Source organism: Myxocyprinus asiaticus, chromosome 5 (genome assembly GCF_019703515.2).
Source record: "Myxocyprinus asiaticus isolate MX2 ecotype Aquarium Trade chromosome 5, UBuf_Myxa_2, whole genome shotgun sequence".
NCBI lineage: Eukaryota > Metazoa > Chordata > Actinopteri > Cypriniformes > Catostomidae > Myxocyprinus > Myxocyprinus asiaticus.
Window position 1 is genome coordinate 56,108,898 of NC_059348.1, and position 17,058 is coordinate 56,125,955.

At 40.0% G+C, this 17,058-nt stretch overlaps 1 protein-coding gene across 6 annotated transcripts in view; it reads left to right on the forward strand.

Annotated features, from left to right (window-relative positions):
* The window catches only part of LOC127441321 (receptor-type tyrosine-protein phosphatase mu-like), a 355,708-nt gene that overhangs the window by 242,924 nt on the left and 95,726 nt on the right, over positions 1 to 17,058 (forward strand). For 5 of the 6 annotated variants that reach the window (XM_051698588.1, XM_051698590.1, XM_051698589.1 and 2 more), the window contains exons 12-15: positions 185 to 461; positions 6,470 to 6,506; positions 7,297 to 7,371; positions 11,112 to 11,247. In XM_051698588.1, coding sequence (XP_051554548.1) covers positions 185 to 461; positions 6,470 to 6,506; positions 7,297 to 7,371; positions 11,112 to 11,247 — 525 coding nt within the window. The remainder of the gene's footprint in view (positions 1 to 184; positions 462 to 6,469; positions 6,507 to 7,296; positions 7,372 to 11,111; positions 11,248 to 17,058) is intronic. The other variant, XM_051698594.1, reaches the window with a different exon arrangement.

Genomic DNA, 17,058 nt, shown 5'->3' on the forward strand with positions numbered 1-17,058 from the left:
CTGTTATGTGAATTTGTAAGTAAAATGTGCTTAATTGTCATAAAAATAATGTCAAAATAATCTTGTTTTTACTAAAAAAAAAAAAAAAAAAAATAGGCTTATAATATTTTTTCCTTTTGATTGAATGGTGAATTTTGACCTGTATATGTAAGAATCACTCTCTCTCTCTCTCTCTCTCTCTCAGTGTGTATCAGGTGGTTGTGGAGGAGGAACGGCCGCGGCGAGCTCGTGGAGGGGAAGCAGAGATCTTGCGCTGTTATCCTCTGCCGGTTCACTATCAGAACTCCAGCAGTCTGAACTCTAAGTACTATTACACCGCTGAGTTCCTGTCCTCAGGCGTCCCCTCACCGCAACCCTTTACCATCGGAGACAACAAGACCTACAGCGGGTACTGGAACGCACCGCTGCTGCCGCACAAGAGCTACAGTATCTACTATCAGGCCGTCAGTACAGCTAACGGGGTGTGTTCACTGAAAAGTGTGAATTGGTTACATTCAGGGGAGTGTCAGGAAGGTTCCTGAAGCTTTCCTTGTTCTGAGGAGGGGCTTGCTTGCTTGCTAAGAATGTACAGTGAAAAATCTGTAAAAATTAACTGATGCACTGATTTGACAATTAAAATTCAGTGCAGCCATTATAATTAATATTTACATTTATGCATTTGGCACATAATAAAAGTGGATGTAAATGTGAATTCAATAAAGAGGACAAACCTGCAAAAAAACAAAAACATCTAATAATTCAATATAATAAATAAATGGTTGTGGAAATACAAAAATGATGGAAATATAAAATTCATAGTTGAATTTTAACTATATATATTCTCTTTTTGATCATTTAATTATTTGTGTATTTATTTATTTATTTATTTATTTATTTATTCATCCCTATTGGCTGATTGATCATAGAATGCTTTTATCTAAAAATATCTTGCTGGAAAATATGGAAATAAATAAATGAAAAAAATGCATAAATTAATGAATTAAATAATACATTTAAATAATAAAGAAAAAAGTGTGATAAATATTTATGGAAATAAATAAAGGAGTACATTAATAAATATATATATAGATATGAATTTAGGACAAATTGTGTGACAGTTATCAAATATTTAATCGATTGGTTCATTAATGTATTTATTTATAGTTTTTGCAGATTTGGTCCTCCATAATTCAAGGCACACAGTTGTATCAGTACATATGTTTGCTGGAAATCGAACCAGTGACCTTTGCGTTGCTAGCGCTGTGATCTACAGGAAGTGCTTCAGGAAAGGATTTTTTTTAATAATCGATTACAGAATTTAATAAACGTAAAATAAAGTTATATCCAATTATAATTACAATCATAAAATGCAATGTATTTCTTATCAATTATACAATTCAAGACCTACAGTATTTTCAACTGTGAAATTATGAACTGTACAAAAATAACACTATGTAACACAATTTTTGTTCCTGGGTAGTAAGTGTTATTTCCTAATTGCTTATGCCTCAAAAGTATAGAAAATGGCTATTATTCCCCACAAACTTTGCTTTTGTGACCAGAACCGTGATATTTAGAAATGTACCTATTTCCAATGAGAAAACGGGCGAATTTGAGTCTTTTCATTCACATAAAGTCAGAAAAAAACAACATATGAATCCAAATGAACATGTATTTATACTAAAGTAATACAAAAATGACTACAAAAGATTTAGAAGTGAGTAGTTTTTCGAGATTATACTGTAAATCACTTTCACGAATCAGCCCCCAAATGTAGTCTCCCATCATGTTCTCGTTATTCTGTCCTTGGTAGCGGCATTCAAAGTCCAGTATATCCTGATGGAAGAGCTCGCCTTGCTCCTCTGAGTACGCTCCCATGTTCTCCTTGAATTTATCAAGATGAGCATCAAGGATATGGACTTTGAGGGACATCCTACAGCCCACTGTGCCGTAGTTCTTCACCAGAGTCTCAACCAGCTCCACATAGTTTTCGGCCTTGTGATTGCCCAGGAAGCCCCGAACCACTGCGACAAAGCTGTTCCAAGCCGCTTTCACCTTACAAGTGAGCTTCTTGGGGAATTCATTGCACTCCAGGATCTTCTTCATCTGTGGTCCGACGAAGACACCGGCTTTGACCTTTGCCTCAGACAGCTTAGGGAAGAAGTCTTGAAGGTACTTGAAGGCTGCCGACTCCTTATCTAGAGCTCTGACAAATTGTTTCATAAGGCCCAATTTGATGTGTAGTGGTGGTATCAGCACCTTCCAGGGGTCCACCAGTGGCTCCCACTTGACGTTGTTCCTCCCCACAGAGAACTCGGTCCACTGTGGCCAGTCCCGCCTGTGGTAGGTGTCCCTGCTGTTCCAAAGGCGTCCCAAAATAACATTTTAAAATTAAAACAAATTTTATAACATAAAATTCCAAGCAACAATTGTCCATCTTACCTTCCAGAGTTTTTTTTTGCAGTGCTCGCAGGTGAAATGAGGTGCGCAGGGTTTGTCTTGATCCCTGACAGGCATGCCGAAATATGCCTTGTAGGCCTCACACATCTTAGCAGATGCTTCCACGGAGTACTTTTTCGTTCTTGTCTTGATAAATTGGCCGCAGACATAGCAAAATGCGTCTGCCGGATGCTTGCAGCCTCTTGATGCCATCTCAGAAAAATGCAGATATGTATCCACTTTGGCAGCTGGAACTAAACTGAACTGGTGGGCTTAAGGCCCCTGTATTTATACTACTATTTATATTACTGGAAAGTTCTAGAAAGTTCTAGAAGATACTCCAAGTTTACTCAGCACTGAATCTATCTGGAATGTTCTGGAAAATAGGTAAATTTCAAAATATCACTGTCCTGGTCACAAAAACAAAGTTTGTGGGGAATAATAGCCATTTTCTATACTTTTGAGGCATAAGCAATTAGGAAATAACACTTACTACCCAGGAGAAAAAAAGAATTGTTACACGGTGTAATTAAACGAATCGAACCAAATTGTGGACAAATTTTACTGCATCACATCCAATAGTAAAGAGTGGTAATTGCCAGTGGCACATAAATTGAGAATACTTACTAGCCATAAATATTTCTTACTGGCAATGAAACTGTATTTTGCATTATTTTATTAAAAATATATTTTTGTCACAATGGCAATAGAATTATTTCACAGTTTTCCCCCTTATATTTTAGTGTCAAACAGCGCAGGTGATTGTGTCTCTAACAGCATCATAAATGAGATGAGTCAGTCTCCTGTCGCAAAAATATCAAGTTTTGTTCCTCATGGTTGAGTAATGTAAAAACAAAATGTACATATGTGTCACCACTTGGTGCTCTGGAGGGGAAAACAACATTTATGCATTCTACATAAACTTCTGAAGGTAAAAGTCGATGCACATATCGGTTTGATTTGATTCGCTCATGTCACTTATATCGTAATGTTGCAGTTTCGAATAAAGTTACTGTTTTTAGTTTTATTAACTCGCCAAAGTCACTTTTTACTTACATTTGGCGCTTGGCGAGTGTTCATTTGGACCCTGTGGGACAGATGGAGCAACTGAAGAATTCAGTGACGTGAAAGCAACAAATGTCTAAAGCCTCTCAATTATGTGGCGTTCACACAGAAACACGTGTGCATTTCAACAGTGTCGCTTTGAGTGGCTCTTCGTGTGGCCCTCTGGAACCAGATCAGATCCCACTCCATGAGGATGGATGTGGAGAGGTTCCTGGTGGACACGTCGAGCACGGCCACCTGATGTGTGGAAGAGGGCGTCAGGGAGCGGGTTCACACAGGTTCTTCTTTCAGTGCAGGGGCGGGTCGAGAAACCACTTTGAGTCGCACTGAGAAACTTTCTGAGTGTCGCTGTGAGAGACGCTCACCGCTCACATTAACTCTGACTTAATGCATCTCTCTCTCTCGTGCGGTTTAGATTAACAGTTGTGGCGTTCACGGGTTCCTCTAAAAGCCGTCTCGCTCTCTTGTTGTTTAAGAGCCGCAGCATCAGCTGTAATTGATGTGTAATTAACTGCGGATCACTGATGGATGCAGATGGGCACTTACACAGACGGCACTCGTTTCGTATCTATTCAAGACCTGTAATTCATTCAACCAGGCTGCACGCTCTTAATGTCCGGCCTTTAATACAGTCAGGGGTGACGTAGACGTCATATGTGTTTGCTTTGTGTGTAATAGCTATACAAGTTTTGTTTAGATTGTCATGTTCAGTAAGGTCAACAGAAGTCAGAAAGAGTGCTAACCTGTGCGTCTAGATCTTTATCTTTACACTCTTAGTCATTCTGCTGGTGTTCAGACTCCTCTCTCGCTCTAATGGACAGATGGTTATCTGTGTGGAGGTGTCTTCATAAACAGTTAGTTGTGTTTAGTAGGTGGAATTTGTGTATTTGAAGCACTTCAGATGTGAATTTTAATGATCCCCATGTGCTAGACAAACAAACATTTAGATAAACACAAATAACATTAACTATCAACTGAATAAGACACGTTTTGAATTATTTAGATCATTTGTTTGTTTCATGTGTTGATCTTTTTATGTATTTTGTCCATTTTGGCCTAGTTGCGTTATTTTTGTATTGATTTCATCTCGTTCTTGCCATGCAGATCTCCTCTGATGCTGGTTTATTTGTGCCTTTTTTTATGTTGAATACTGTAGATTTGACATTTAAAGGCATGTTACATATATCTTGTGTACTTGTGAATTACCAAGTCATTGCTAAAGTGTTCTGAGTGGGTGTTATGGCTTTGCTAGGTATTTGCTAAGGTTTATTGGGTGGGTACCAAGCTTTGCTAAGGTGTTCTGAGTGGTTGCTATGCGGCTGCTAGGTTGTTGAGAGGGCTTTGCTAGGGTGTGCTGGATGGGTACTAGGTGTTGCTAAGGTGTTCTAAGTGGTTGCTATGGTGCTGATTGGGAGTTATTGTGTTGCTAGGCAGTTGCTAGAGGGCACTAGGTGTTGCTAAGGTGTTCTGGGTGGTTGCTATGTGGTTGCTAGGGTGTTATTGCATTGCTAGGCAGTTGCTAGAGGGCACTAGGTGTTGCTAAGGTGTTCTGAGTGGTTGCTATGCAGTTGCTAGGGTGTTGACGGCTTTGCTAGATGGTTACTAGGTGTTGCTAAGGTGTTCTAAGTGGTTGCTAGGGTGCTGATTGGGTGTTATTGCATTGCTAGGCAGTTGCTAGAGGGCACTAGGTGTTGCTAAGGTGTTCTGAGTGGTTGCTAGGGTGTTGACAGGGCTTTGCTAGGGTGTGCTGGATGGTACTAGGTGTTGCTAAGGTGTTCTAAGTGGTTGCTGTGGTGCTGATTGAGAGTTATTGTGTTGCTAGGCAGTTGCTAGAGGGCACCAGGTGTTGCTAAGGTGTTCTGGGTGGTTGCTATGTGGTTGCTAGGGTGTTATTGCATTGCTAGGCAGTTGCTAGAGGGCACTAGGTGTTGCTAAGGTGTTCTGAGTGGTTGCTATGCAGTTGCTAGGGTGTTGACGGCTTTGCTAGATGGGTACTAGGTGTTGCTAAGGTGTTCTAAGTGGTTGCTAGGGTGCTGATTGGGTATTATTGCATTGCTAGGCAGTTGCTAGAGGGCACTAGGTGTTGCTAAGGTGTTCTGAGTGGTTGCTAGGGTGTTGACAGGGCTTTGCTAGGGTGCTGATTGGGTGTTACTGCGTTGCTAGGTAGTTGCTAGAGGGCACTAGGTGTTGCTAAGGTGTTCTGAGTGGTTGCTAGGGTACTGAGTGAGTGTTAGGACATTGTATAATGTGTGGTTTCAGCTCAGTCTGAGTTTGCTATTTGTAGCTGAAAAACTGTTGGAGTTGTTACAGTCAGAAAGTGTTTATGGGTTTAGAAAAAACTCCAAAACAAGTGTGTACAACAGCAGCATGTTGGTTTTGTCAGGCCATCAGGGAGCACAAGAGTTGTTATATTAAATAGAGTGACAGTAATGACACCATACACAGTGTTTTGTTGTTTGTGTAGATGTTGAGTGATGTCAGCCGTTAGTTTGTTCAGGATTGTTTTGATCACAGATATTAAGCACAGGGTCGTGTTCCAGCACACTGATGTTTGAAGCACAGATCCTCCATTTATCTGAAATGTTAAAAGCAGCAGCTGCTGTGCAGGCAGAGAAAATATATCACCATATACTGTATATCACTGTAGTCAAGTACAACAGATCAGTGCAATAGACTGTTTGCTTTTTTGCTGACAAAAGTAAATCGTTTTTTGAATCGCTGTCTACTGGAATGTGTTCAATAGATCTTCACTTACAATGAGAATCACAGGACCTGTAGCACTCCATATAATCTTACATTTGACTACTTTTCTGTGTTAATTGTAGAACTGTCAATAGATTAAATTAATTTGTGATTTTTATATTTCATGCAGTGAATATTAATGACATGATGGGGTGTGACGGGTGAAATTTCAGTACAGTAAATTATTGTTTGAGTGATTGAATCACTGAATGTCTGAAATTTTTTATCAATTTCTTTGTTTCAGGAGACGAAAATTGACTGTGTCCGTGTCGCAACCAAAGGTACAGAATCCAATATCATGCAAACATGGAAAACAAAACAGCTTTTAAAGATTTTACTATTAACATTCTGCATGATGCAGCTGTGTGAAAAACATTTGACCAGCTTGTTGAACATTTCACATGTGCATTTGAATTCATTCTGATTAGATTAACATCTTAACACAAAACAAATTGGACTTAATTCGATAAGTCTAAGTAGTCGTAAGAAAAAGTGACACCTTTGCTGTTCACTGTCAAAATTGACTGTCCATAGGAAATGAATGGGAAAGACTAAAAACAGAGCTTTCTTTTTTATTATTATTTGTCACATACAATATATAAATCAGCCACAATGCAGAAAACACACACACACACACACACACAGAAATGAAGGGGTGAGACTTTACAACATGCAGAGTGCAAATCATGCTGTTCATTTCTGTTTATTACTGTTCATTGTCTTGACATTATTATTCATTTATTTCAGTTATTACATTTTGATGTTTGAGATAAATGATTGGTAACAAAATGATTCTTTTGTCTTCTCAGTGTAACACCAGGTCAGGTTTCACTGTAAGCATATTGTGACATTATTGAAAATACTGACACGTCAAAACAGTTAGAAAAAAACAAACAAATCTAAACTTTGACACACGATAGTTTGATAGTTTTGTCTCTCTTGAGCTTCTTCAGCAACAGCTCACTCTCTCTTTTGTTTTTTATCCTCCTTTCTTTCACTACTCTCTCTTTCTCTCTCTCTGCATGCATGCATGCGTGTGTGCGTGTGTGTGTGTGTATCTTGTTGTTTCAGCTGCTATCTTGGTGACTCAACTCACCACTCCTTACGTTCGCATCGTTCCGGCTGCAGGAGACAACCAACTAACAGGTCAGGCACTCGCTTACTCACTGCTATGACTGCACAATTGCTATATGTGTGTGTAGTGTGTGTATGTGTGTGTAGTGTGTGTATGTGTATGTGTGTGTAGTATGTGTATGTGTATGTGTGTGAGAGTGTGAGAGAGTGTGTGTGTGTGTGTGTAGTGTGTGTATGTGTATGTGTGTGTAGTGTGTGTATGTGTGTGTAGTGTGTGTATGTGTGTGAGAGTGTGTGAGTGTGTGAGTGTGTGTGTGTGTGTGTGTGGTGTGTGTATCTGTGTTGTGTGTGTATTGTGTGTGTAGTGTGAGTGTGTGTAGTGTGAGTGTGTGTAGTGTGAGTGTGTGTAGTGTGTGTGTGTCTGTGTTGTGTGTGTGTGTGTAGTGTGTGTAGTGTCTGTGTGTGTTGTATGTGTGTGTTTTTTGTGTGTGTGTGTGTGTGTTGTGTGTGCGCGTGTTTGTGTGTGTGTGTTTTGTGTGCACATGTGCATATGTGTTATGTGTGTGTGTGTGTGTGTGTGTGTTTGTGTGTGTTTCTCTCGTTATGTCCAGGGTTGCATGTGGATGAATTTATGGGCTGCAGTTAAAAGAATTGTTCACTAACAAAAGTCTCCACAATCTCATATTACAGTATGCATAATTTTATATAATGTTAACATTATACTGTATATCACAATATCATTATTATAGCTGTAAATGTAACCCGATGCTTAATATATGAAATAATCATGTGGTAATGCCTGTTATTGTATTATATGTAATCCAGTGAATTAAATCCTATACAAAGAAACTGTTCTTCATCTCATGATAATCTATTTTCTCTTGATGGACACAAATCAACAGATAATATACATAATAAATGAATGAATAAGTCTGACATCAGTGCAGAAACGGCTTCATATTTATGAAAAACAAAGGCTCAAAACAGAATATTAAAAATAATAATACATGATATTAAAATAAATATTTCAGAATTAAATTTCTGATTGAATGAGGCACATCTGAAGCTGTTGTAAAATATCCACTATGCACACACTCACACACACACACACACACATCAGCTGATTGCTATATTAATGCATTCAAGTCATGGCGGATTTACTGTAATTACAAGATTCTGACGTGTAAAAAAGCATTTATGTTGATTCTAAGAGAATTCTATGAAAGATATGACTCGCCGTTTGTGACGTCATGTGAAAGGAATTAATAAGAGAGCAGCTTCAACAATTAAACATATGCCAATTTATTCTGCCATTGTTATCTGGAGCGCTTTTTTTGGTCTTAAAGGAATATTCCAAGTTAATTTCAATTGACAGCATTTGTGTCATAATGTTGATTTTCCACAAAACGTAATTTCGACTCATCATTGATGGAAGTCAATGGGGTCAATCTGTAAACATTAAAATACTCACTGTTTCAAAAGTATAGACACAAGACATAAACAATATGTGTGTTAACATGATTTTACTGTCATAACATCACTTACTAACCACATCTGTGGAAAGTTATAGCCTTCATTGCCATGATGATGTAATGCTGTAAACCCTAAAACAACCATAAAAAATGACAATTTAATAAGTTTTAACAGAAGAATTAATGTAAGTGCTTTTATAAAATTATAAGCTTCACATTTCTGACTTTAAACCCTCCAAACATTGACCCCATTGACTTCCATTGTAAGTGTCTCACTGGAACACAGATTGATGTGGTAATCAACATTACGCCACAAATGCCGTCGAATGAGCTTAACTTGTATTGAACCCGGAATATTCCTTTAAAAATTTTGCAAGAACATATAGAGTCGAAGGAATGAATGAATGAAGTGATAAATATTTTGCTGTTAGCGTGTTGATTTTGTAAACATTTCTGAAAAAACCACGTGGCTGCATAGTGCCGATACTTTAAACAGTTGCGTGGACTGTTTTTTGACACTGCCTCACTCGTCCAAGTTTAAGGAGTGGGAGGATGACATTAAGCGATGGTCCGAGGTTAGTTTCGTTGACATTATCAACTACTTCGAGTTATTATGACAGCCAACAACTGCACAAGTTGAGCCTAAACTAATTTTTACTCCAACTTAAACTGTGGGTAAAAAACAGCCATTTTGCCGTTAATAATGTTGCCATAAAAAACAAATAACTTTCAAGGTTATTAGTAATTACTGTAATTCTGACACGACGTGAACGAAACATAAAGGTCGAAATATGCTCGACGACACAAGTACGCAGCTTGCAATGCACGCTTGATTTCACACGTAATTACGTTCTGCAATGTGTCAGAGCTCAGTTCAAGTATGCAAGTAAGCGTTGCATTCTCAACGTTGCCAGAGGGGAGATTAGTTTGAACTTTCTGCATCTACAGTGAGTTTTCTCTTTCAAGCCAACTACTGCCATATTGGGTTAGGGTTACTAACCCTGTGATGCTCCTGTTCTACCTGCTCTGTATGGGACTCGAACAGGTGTCTCTGGCATGGGAGGCGAGTGCGCTAACAAGGAGGCTAAAGGCTACAGCCCCTAGCGTCAGTCACTAGTGCACCTCTTGAGGTCAGGAGAGTGAGGTTTATACACATTGCACAGCTATCTATCAGCTGGCTCCCATTACACTCACCCCCTTAAACCTCACTCGCATCTGGGTCACGGCACCATTGTGACGCTCCTGTTCTACCCGATCCATATGGGACTTGAACCGGCGTCTCCGGCATGGGAGGCGGGTGCACTAACAAGGAGGCTAAAGGCTACAGCCCCTAGCGTCAGTCGCTAGTGCACCTCTTGGGGTCAGGAGAGTGAGGTTTATACACATTGCACAGCTATCTATCAGCTGGCTCCCATTACACTCACCCCCCTAAACCTCACTCGCATCTGGGTCACGGCACCATTGTAACACTCCTGTTCTACCCGCTCCGTACGGACTTGAACCGGCGTCTCCGGCATGGGAGGTGGGTGCACTAACAAGGAGGCTAAAGGCTACAGCCCCTAGCATCAGTCACTAGTGCACCTCTTGAGGTCAGGAGAGTGAGGTTTAAACACATTGCACAGCTATCTATCAGCTGGCCACCGTTACACTCACCCCCTTAAACCTCATTCCCATCCGGGTCACGGCACCATTGTGACGCTCCTGTTCTACCCGATCCATATGGGACTTGAACCGGCGTCTCCGGCATGGGAGGCGGGTGCACTAACAAGGAGGCTAAAGGCTACAGCCCCTAGCGTCAGTCGCTAGTGCACCTCTTGGGGTCAGGAGAGTGAGGTTTATACACATTGCACAGCTATCTGTCAGCTGGCCACCGTTACACTCACCCCTTTAAACCTCACTCGCATCTGGGTCACGGCACCATTGTGACACTCCTGTTCTACCCGCTCCACATGGGACTCGAACCGGCATTTCTGGCATAGGAGGCAGGTGTGCTAACAAGGAGGCTAAAGGCTACAGCCCCTAGCGTCAGTCGCTAGTGCACCTCTTGATGTCAGGAGAGTGAGGTTTAAACACACTGGGTCACAATATTCACCGTCATTGACAAACTTATACTTTTACTGATACTTTCACTAAGGAAAAAACTAGTAACCTGAAATCAAACAAACACCCTGTGAATTGGCTTTACAAACATGGTTTTCTTCCCTGTGTTGAGGTATTTCCAATAGCCAACAGCATATCGATGCTAACAGACATGAACCAACAGACACAAAACTCACTCGTGGGGTTAGTTTTGAACCGTCTGTGGTTTCTGCATAACCTTTGACATTTGCTTGATCTCAGGGGCGGCGACACACAAACCCAACACAGTGGAGCCGGAGAAACAGACCGATCATACGGTGAAGATCGCAGGAGTCATCGCTGGAATACTGCTCTTCGTCATCATCTTCCTCGGTGTGGTGCTGCTCATGAAGAAACGGTAAGTTTCTGGACACACACACACACACACACACACACACACAGGAAGTGACAAAACAGACAGCTCTAACTCTAAAATCTGATTATATGAGCTACATCCAAAGCTTTCATAAATTAGTCCATATAAACACCTGTGACCACATATTAGTTGAATATAAAAGCAATTTGCTACTCGAGGTTGTGTTTTACAGTAATTTTACCATGATTAAGAAGGTTTCTCTTTGTGCCTAATAATGCTGCGTAACCATGGTAAAATATGGCTTACTGCTGTATTATCTGAATCTTTGTTTTCTACCGAGAGCCAATCAGATCTTGAGGTTATCTGGAGTGCAACTGCAGTTATTAATAATAGATTTCCCTTGCCTGACCTTTCATCCGACTCCATCCGTATTGTCTATGCGACACTAAATTATTAATCTGATTACGTATGTTGATAAGCCCCATTTTAATGCTTTATAACAGACTGTTGAAAAGACGTATTGAATGCTGCAGAAATAATTTTCTTATGCAGTATTTTTGTCTTGTTTTCCAGTAAAAATATCTGAACATCCTTAAAACAAGATTGATTTACTTTATTAGATAATAAGACTTGTTATCAGAGAATTTTCTGAATTAAGCTTATTTAAAAAAATCCAAAAATAACTTATTCAATTGAAAATAAAAGTTATTTATATATTGTCTTGTTTCAAGCACAAAGCTAACAAAATTATGAGGTTTATGCTTAAAAAATATAAACTTAACTCACATGCATTCTCTGAAAATAGTTTTGCTTCTCAAGTAAATGTATCTTGTTAAAGCTTAAGGGTGTAATTTCTGCATCAATAACGCAATTGATGTGAACTGCTAAAATAGGCATTGTTTGCAAAATGGCTTTCCAATAACACCCTCCATCTGCCATTGATTGAACAGCCCCCAGTTCACACCATTGGTCGAGTCAGTGTTGTTGTGTCAGGCTGGACGGGTCGCTCAAAACAAACAGAGGGATTTTTATAGCACCACAGAGACACATTTACCATTTTTGAGAAAATTAACCTACAATTGGCTTGCTTACAGTTGTCTGCACATTATGATGTAATACGAGAAAGTATTTTTACACTGAAAAAGTTACACACTTCAGCTTGAAAGATGTTTAAATATTTTTACTAGAAAACAAGGCAAAAATACTGATTAAGAAAGCAATGTTTTACATTCAACTATGGATTTTTGAGGATAGTCATATCTCTGAATCTCAAATATCATTGTAAACTGCAATTCAGTGTAGTAAATGTTAGTCATTGATTAATTCTGTGTCAAACTCAACTCGGCGATGGAGAGAGATGAGAAGCTCCTGAAAGCTCTTGGGTTCTGGAGTTGAGCATTAGCTCGAGGCTAGTTTACATTAGCTGCACTCCCGCTGCTCACGCGACCCTCTAGAGTCAACTACAGCAAATAATCAACTCATACCGCCCGCTAAAATCACACTCACACACTCACATACACACACACACACACAAACTCACATACACGCGCACACACACACAAACAGAGACTCACACACAGACACACACACACACACACACACACACATGCAGACTCTCACACACTCACATACACACACACAGTGACACACACACACACAGATACTCAGACACACACACAGTGACACACATACAGTGACACACACACGAAGACTCACAAACACACTCACACACACAGACACACACAGAGAGACACAAACACACACACACAGTGACACACAGTCACATGCAGACACACACTCACATACAGAGACACACTCTCACACATACACACACAGAGACTCGCACACATACACACACACAGAGAGACACTCACACACACAGAGACTCACACACATACACAGACACACACAGAGAGACACACACACACAGTGACACACAGACACACACACACACTCACACACACAGAGACTTACAGACACAGAGAGACACACACATAGACTCACACACACACACACACATAGACTCACACACACACACAGAGACTCACACACACACAGAGACACACAGAGACTCACACACACACTCTCACACACACACACAAACAAAACACTCACACATGTTGGTGCAGCTATCATTATGAGGACTCTTCATAGACATAATGATTTTTATACTGTATGAACTATAGATTCTATCCCCTAACCCTAACCCTACCCCTAAACCTAACCCTCACAAAAAACTTTCTGCATTTTTACATTTTCAATAAAACATCGTTTAATATGTTATTTCCCTTGTGAGGTCTGCTGGCTGGCACCCCCGCAATGTAGGTGATCTCAGGTTTTACTATCATTGTGGGGACATTTAGTAAAACCTGTTCACACACACTCATTCTCTCTCTTACACACACACACACACACACACACACACACACAGCCCCTACAATCACATGACCTAACCCCTGTCTGTTCATTGACTCTATATTAGCTGTTTAATTAGCCCTTTGCCCTGTTCAAAAAACACCTTAGACCAACTGCTTCAATTCAGACTAGTTAAGTTGCATCTTATTGACCAGTGTGTGTCATGCTTTGGGCCATTGCTGGTTTTGGCGGCCCTGCTGGAAAAACCAAGCAGCTAAAACCAGCCATAGGTGGTTTGCCGATCTTAACTGGTTTGAGCTGGTTTGGCTGGTCTCACAGGTTGGTGCTCAGCTGGTTTAGTCCACCAGCTGTTCTCTCAGGATGACCGGATGACGAATGCCCAAAACCCCTCTAAAACCAGCAAACCAGACCAGCATGACCAGTGCAAAACAGCAAACCACCTTAGACTGGTTTAAGCTGTTCAATCCCAGAGTGATTATTAGTGATGCACCAATTTAATTATTAAAAAAAACACTAATATTGTCCAATAACACCGTGGTTATAATCATGACTACACTGCGAAAAAATAGTTTTCTTAATGAGTTTTTAAAAAAAATATATTTTCAGTAAACATAAACATTCTTAAAACAAGATAAATTTACTTGACACGCAAATTGGCATACCAAACGATATGAAGCTTTTTTTTTTGTTGAGAAATTTAGTGGTGTTTTTGCTTAAAACAAACAAAAAAAAATGTTTTCAAAGGGTTTTAAGCAAAACGTTTAAAAAATATTGTCAGATTTCTCTGAAAACAAGACTTGTTGCTTGTCAAGTATCACATAGTGGCTACACTGGACAATAACAAGGCAGCAATAACCAGCTTTACCAACTTGTGCCAGTAACAGTCCAGCATTACACATCTGAAACAAGAATTTAAGATGGACCTTTTTATACTTCTCCTGTCATGTGCATGGAGAGACACATGCGTTCAATAATCCCAAACATTGGATTCACCAAATTTCTCTCCGGGAGAGACGCTTGTGGTTCGTGAGTGTTGATCACTCGCAGTCATTTTAATTGAATCTTGTTCAATATGCCTTAATCAAATGAACGCATGCGATTGAATCCATTGCATCTCTTTGCTTTAATTTGCTGCACAGTTTACTTAATGTTAGGACACTGCTGATGGGCTACATCTGCTCATTTACAATATAAATGTTTCTCTATTCATCTAATTACATCCTGGACAATGTAGGAGATGTGTTGATTGAGTCAAATGAATGCTAATTTATGGTGCTACTGTTGACTAAAGCATATGTCTGCTCTTTTCAGCCTTTTACACATGAAATTATCTTCATGAGGTGTTAATAATGCACATATGAGCGGGGCCTGGTTAGCTCAGCGAGTAAAGATTTTGACTATCACCCCTGGAGTCACGAGTTTGAATCCAGGGCGTGCTGAGTGACTCCAGCCAGGTCTCCTAAGCAACCAAATTGGCCCGGTTGCTAGGGAGGGTAGAGTCACATGGAGTAACCTCCTCGTGGTCGCTATAATGTGGTTCTCACTCTCGGTGGGGCGCGTGGTGAGTTGTGCGTGGATGCCGTGGAGGGTAGCGTGAATCCTCCACACGCGCTACGTCTCCGCGGTAACGCGTTCAACAAGCCACGTGATAAGATGTGCGGAGGCAACTGAGATTCGTCCTCCTCCACCCGGATTGAGGCGAGTCACTACGCCACCACGTGGACTTAGAGCGCATTGGGAATTGGGCATTAAAAATTGGGGAGAAAAAGTGAGAAAATCGGAAAGAAAAAAAAAATGTCTAGAGATTTTAACTGGAAAACAAGACTAAAATAATTAGTCAATTTTTTATTTTATTTAATTGTATTTATTTTTGTTCAGTGATTGTTCCAGCAGTCTCACAAAAACTTAGGGAATTAATTTTACCCCAGTGGCTTTTTGTACTAAGTGCAAATAGTGTTAGATGCTATTTGCACCCCTAATTAAATACTAACACACAGCATCTGGGCATCACTGCAGCATGTTTATTTAGAGTCCCTCAGACACCCTACACCAACCCCTTCGCCTAAACCTAACCTCAACCTTCCCTTACAAAAATTAACCATGGTTTTACTACAATAACCAGAGTATCACCGTGGTATTTTGTAGTAAATTCATAGTTACCACAAAATTAAACATGGTTACTATTTTATCACCTTATTACTGTAGTAACACCATGGTTAATTGCATTAACACTATGGCTTCCACCAAAAAAAAAAAAAAGTTACTACAATACAACTGTAGGAAAACAATGGTTAATTTTACCTGGATCAAACCTTTCTCTCATCTCCCAGACTCTCACTGTAACCAAATCACTGTGAGGAAATCAACCTTTAAATTCCTTTTTGCCACTAGGGGTGTCACCAGTTTATTGGAGTGCAAATAGTCACTCCAATTATTGAAATAAGCCCAAAACAGATCTCTAGATGTGTGACTGTAGCAAACAAACACACTTACTGTTCAATATTCCTCATTTAGTCAGAGGCAATAACTCTGTTCCAAAACCTAGTGCTTACAAAAAATACATTTAATATACTGATAGCGAAAAATAAAAAATGTGCAAAATGGAATGAAATTATTTGCTTGTCTTTCCACCATATTGTAGAAAGGGTCCAAACGATGTCACTTCCTGCGTGTCATAATGTTAAGAGATGTAAAAAAATCATGTTACAATGTTAATGTGGGATGCAACTAAATAGCATCATTTTAGTAATTAATATGTGTTTGTTTTTTTTAAGTGCAATTAATTTAATATCAATTCAACATTGTATGATTTTACATTTTGATTTCAAATAAGACCTCTGAGGTTGGACTAGCCAAAATCATCATTTTACAGACATTTGATGTGTTTAAAACTAGCTACTATTCATGCTACACTGTTAAAATACACTGATCAGCCACAACATTAAAGCCATTGACAGGTGAAGTGAATAACATTTATCTCATTACAATGGCACCTGTCAAGGGGTGGGGTATATTAGGCAGCAAGTGAACAGTCAATTCTTGAATTTCATGTGTTGGAAGCATGAAAAATGGGCAAGCGTAAGTATCTGAGTGACTTTGATAAGGGCCAAACTGTGATGGCTAGACGACTGGGTCAGAGCATCTCCAAAAAAACCAGGTCTTGTGGTGTGTTCCTGGTATGCAGTGGTTAGTACCTATAAAACTGGTCCAAGGATGGACAACCGGTGAACCGGCAACAGGGTCATGGGCACCCAAGGCTTATTTATGTGCGTTGGGAGCGAAGGCTAGCCGGTCTGGTCCGATCCCACAGAAGAGCTACTGTAGAACAGACTGCTGAAAAACTTAATGCCGGCCATGATAGAAAAGTGTCAGAACACACAGTGCATCGCTGCGTATTGGGCTGCATAGCCGCAGACCAGTCAGAGTGCCCATGCTGACCCCTGTCCACTGCCGAAAGTGCTTACAATGGGCACGTGA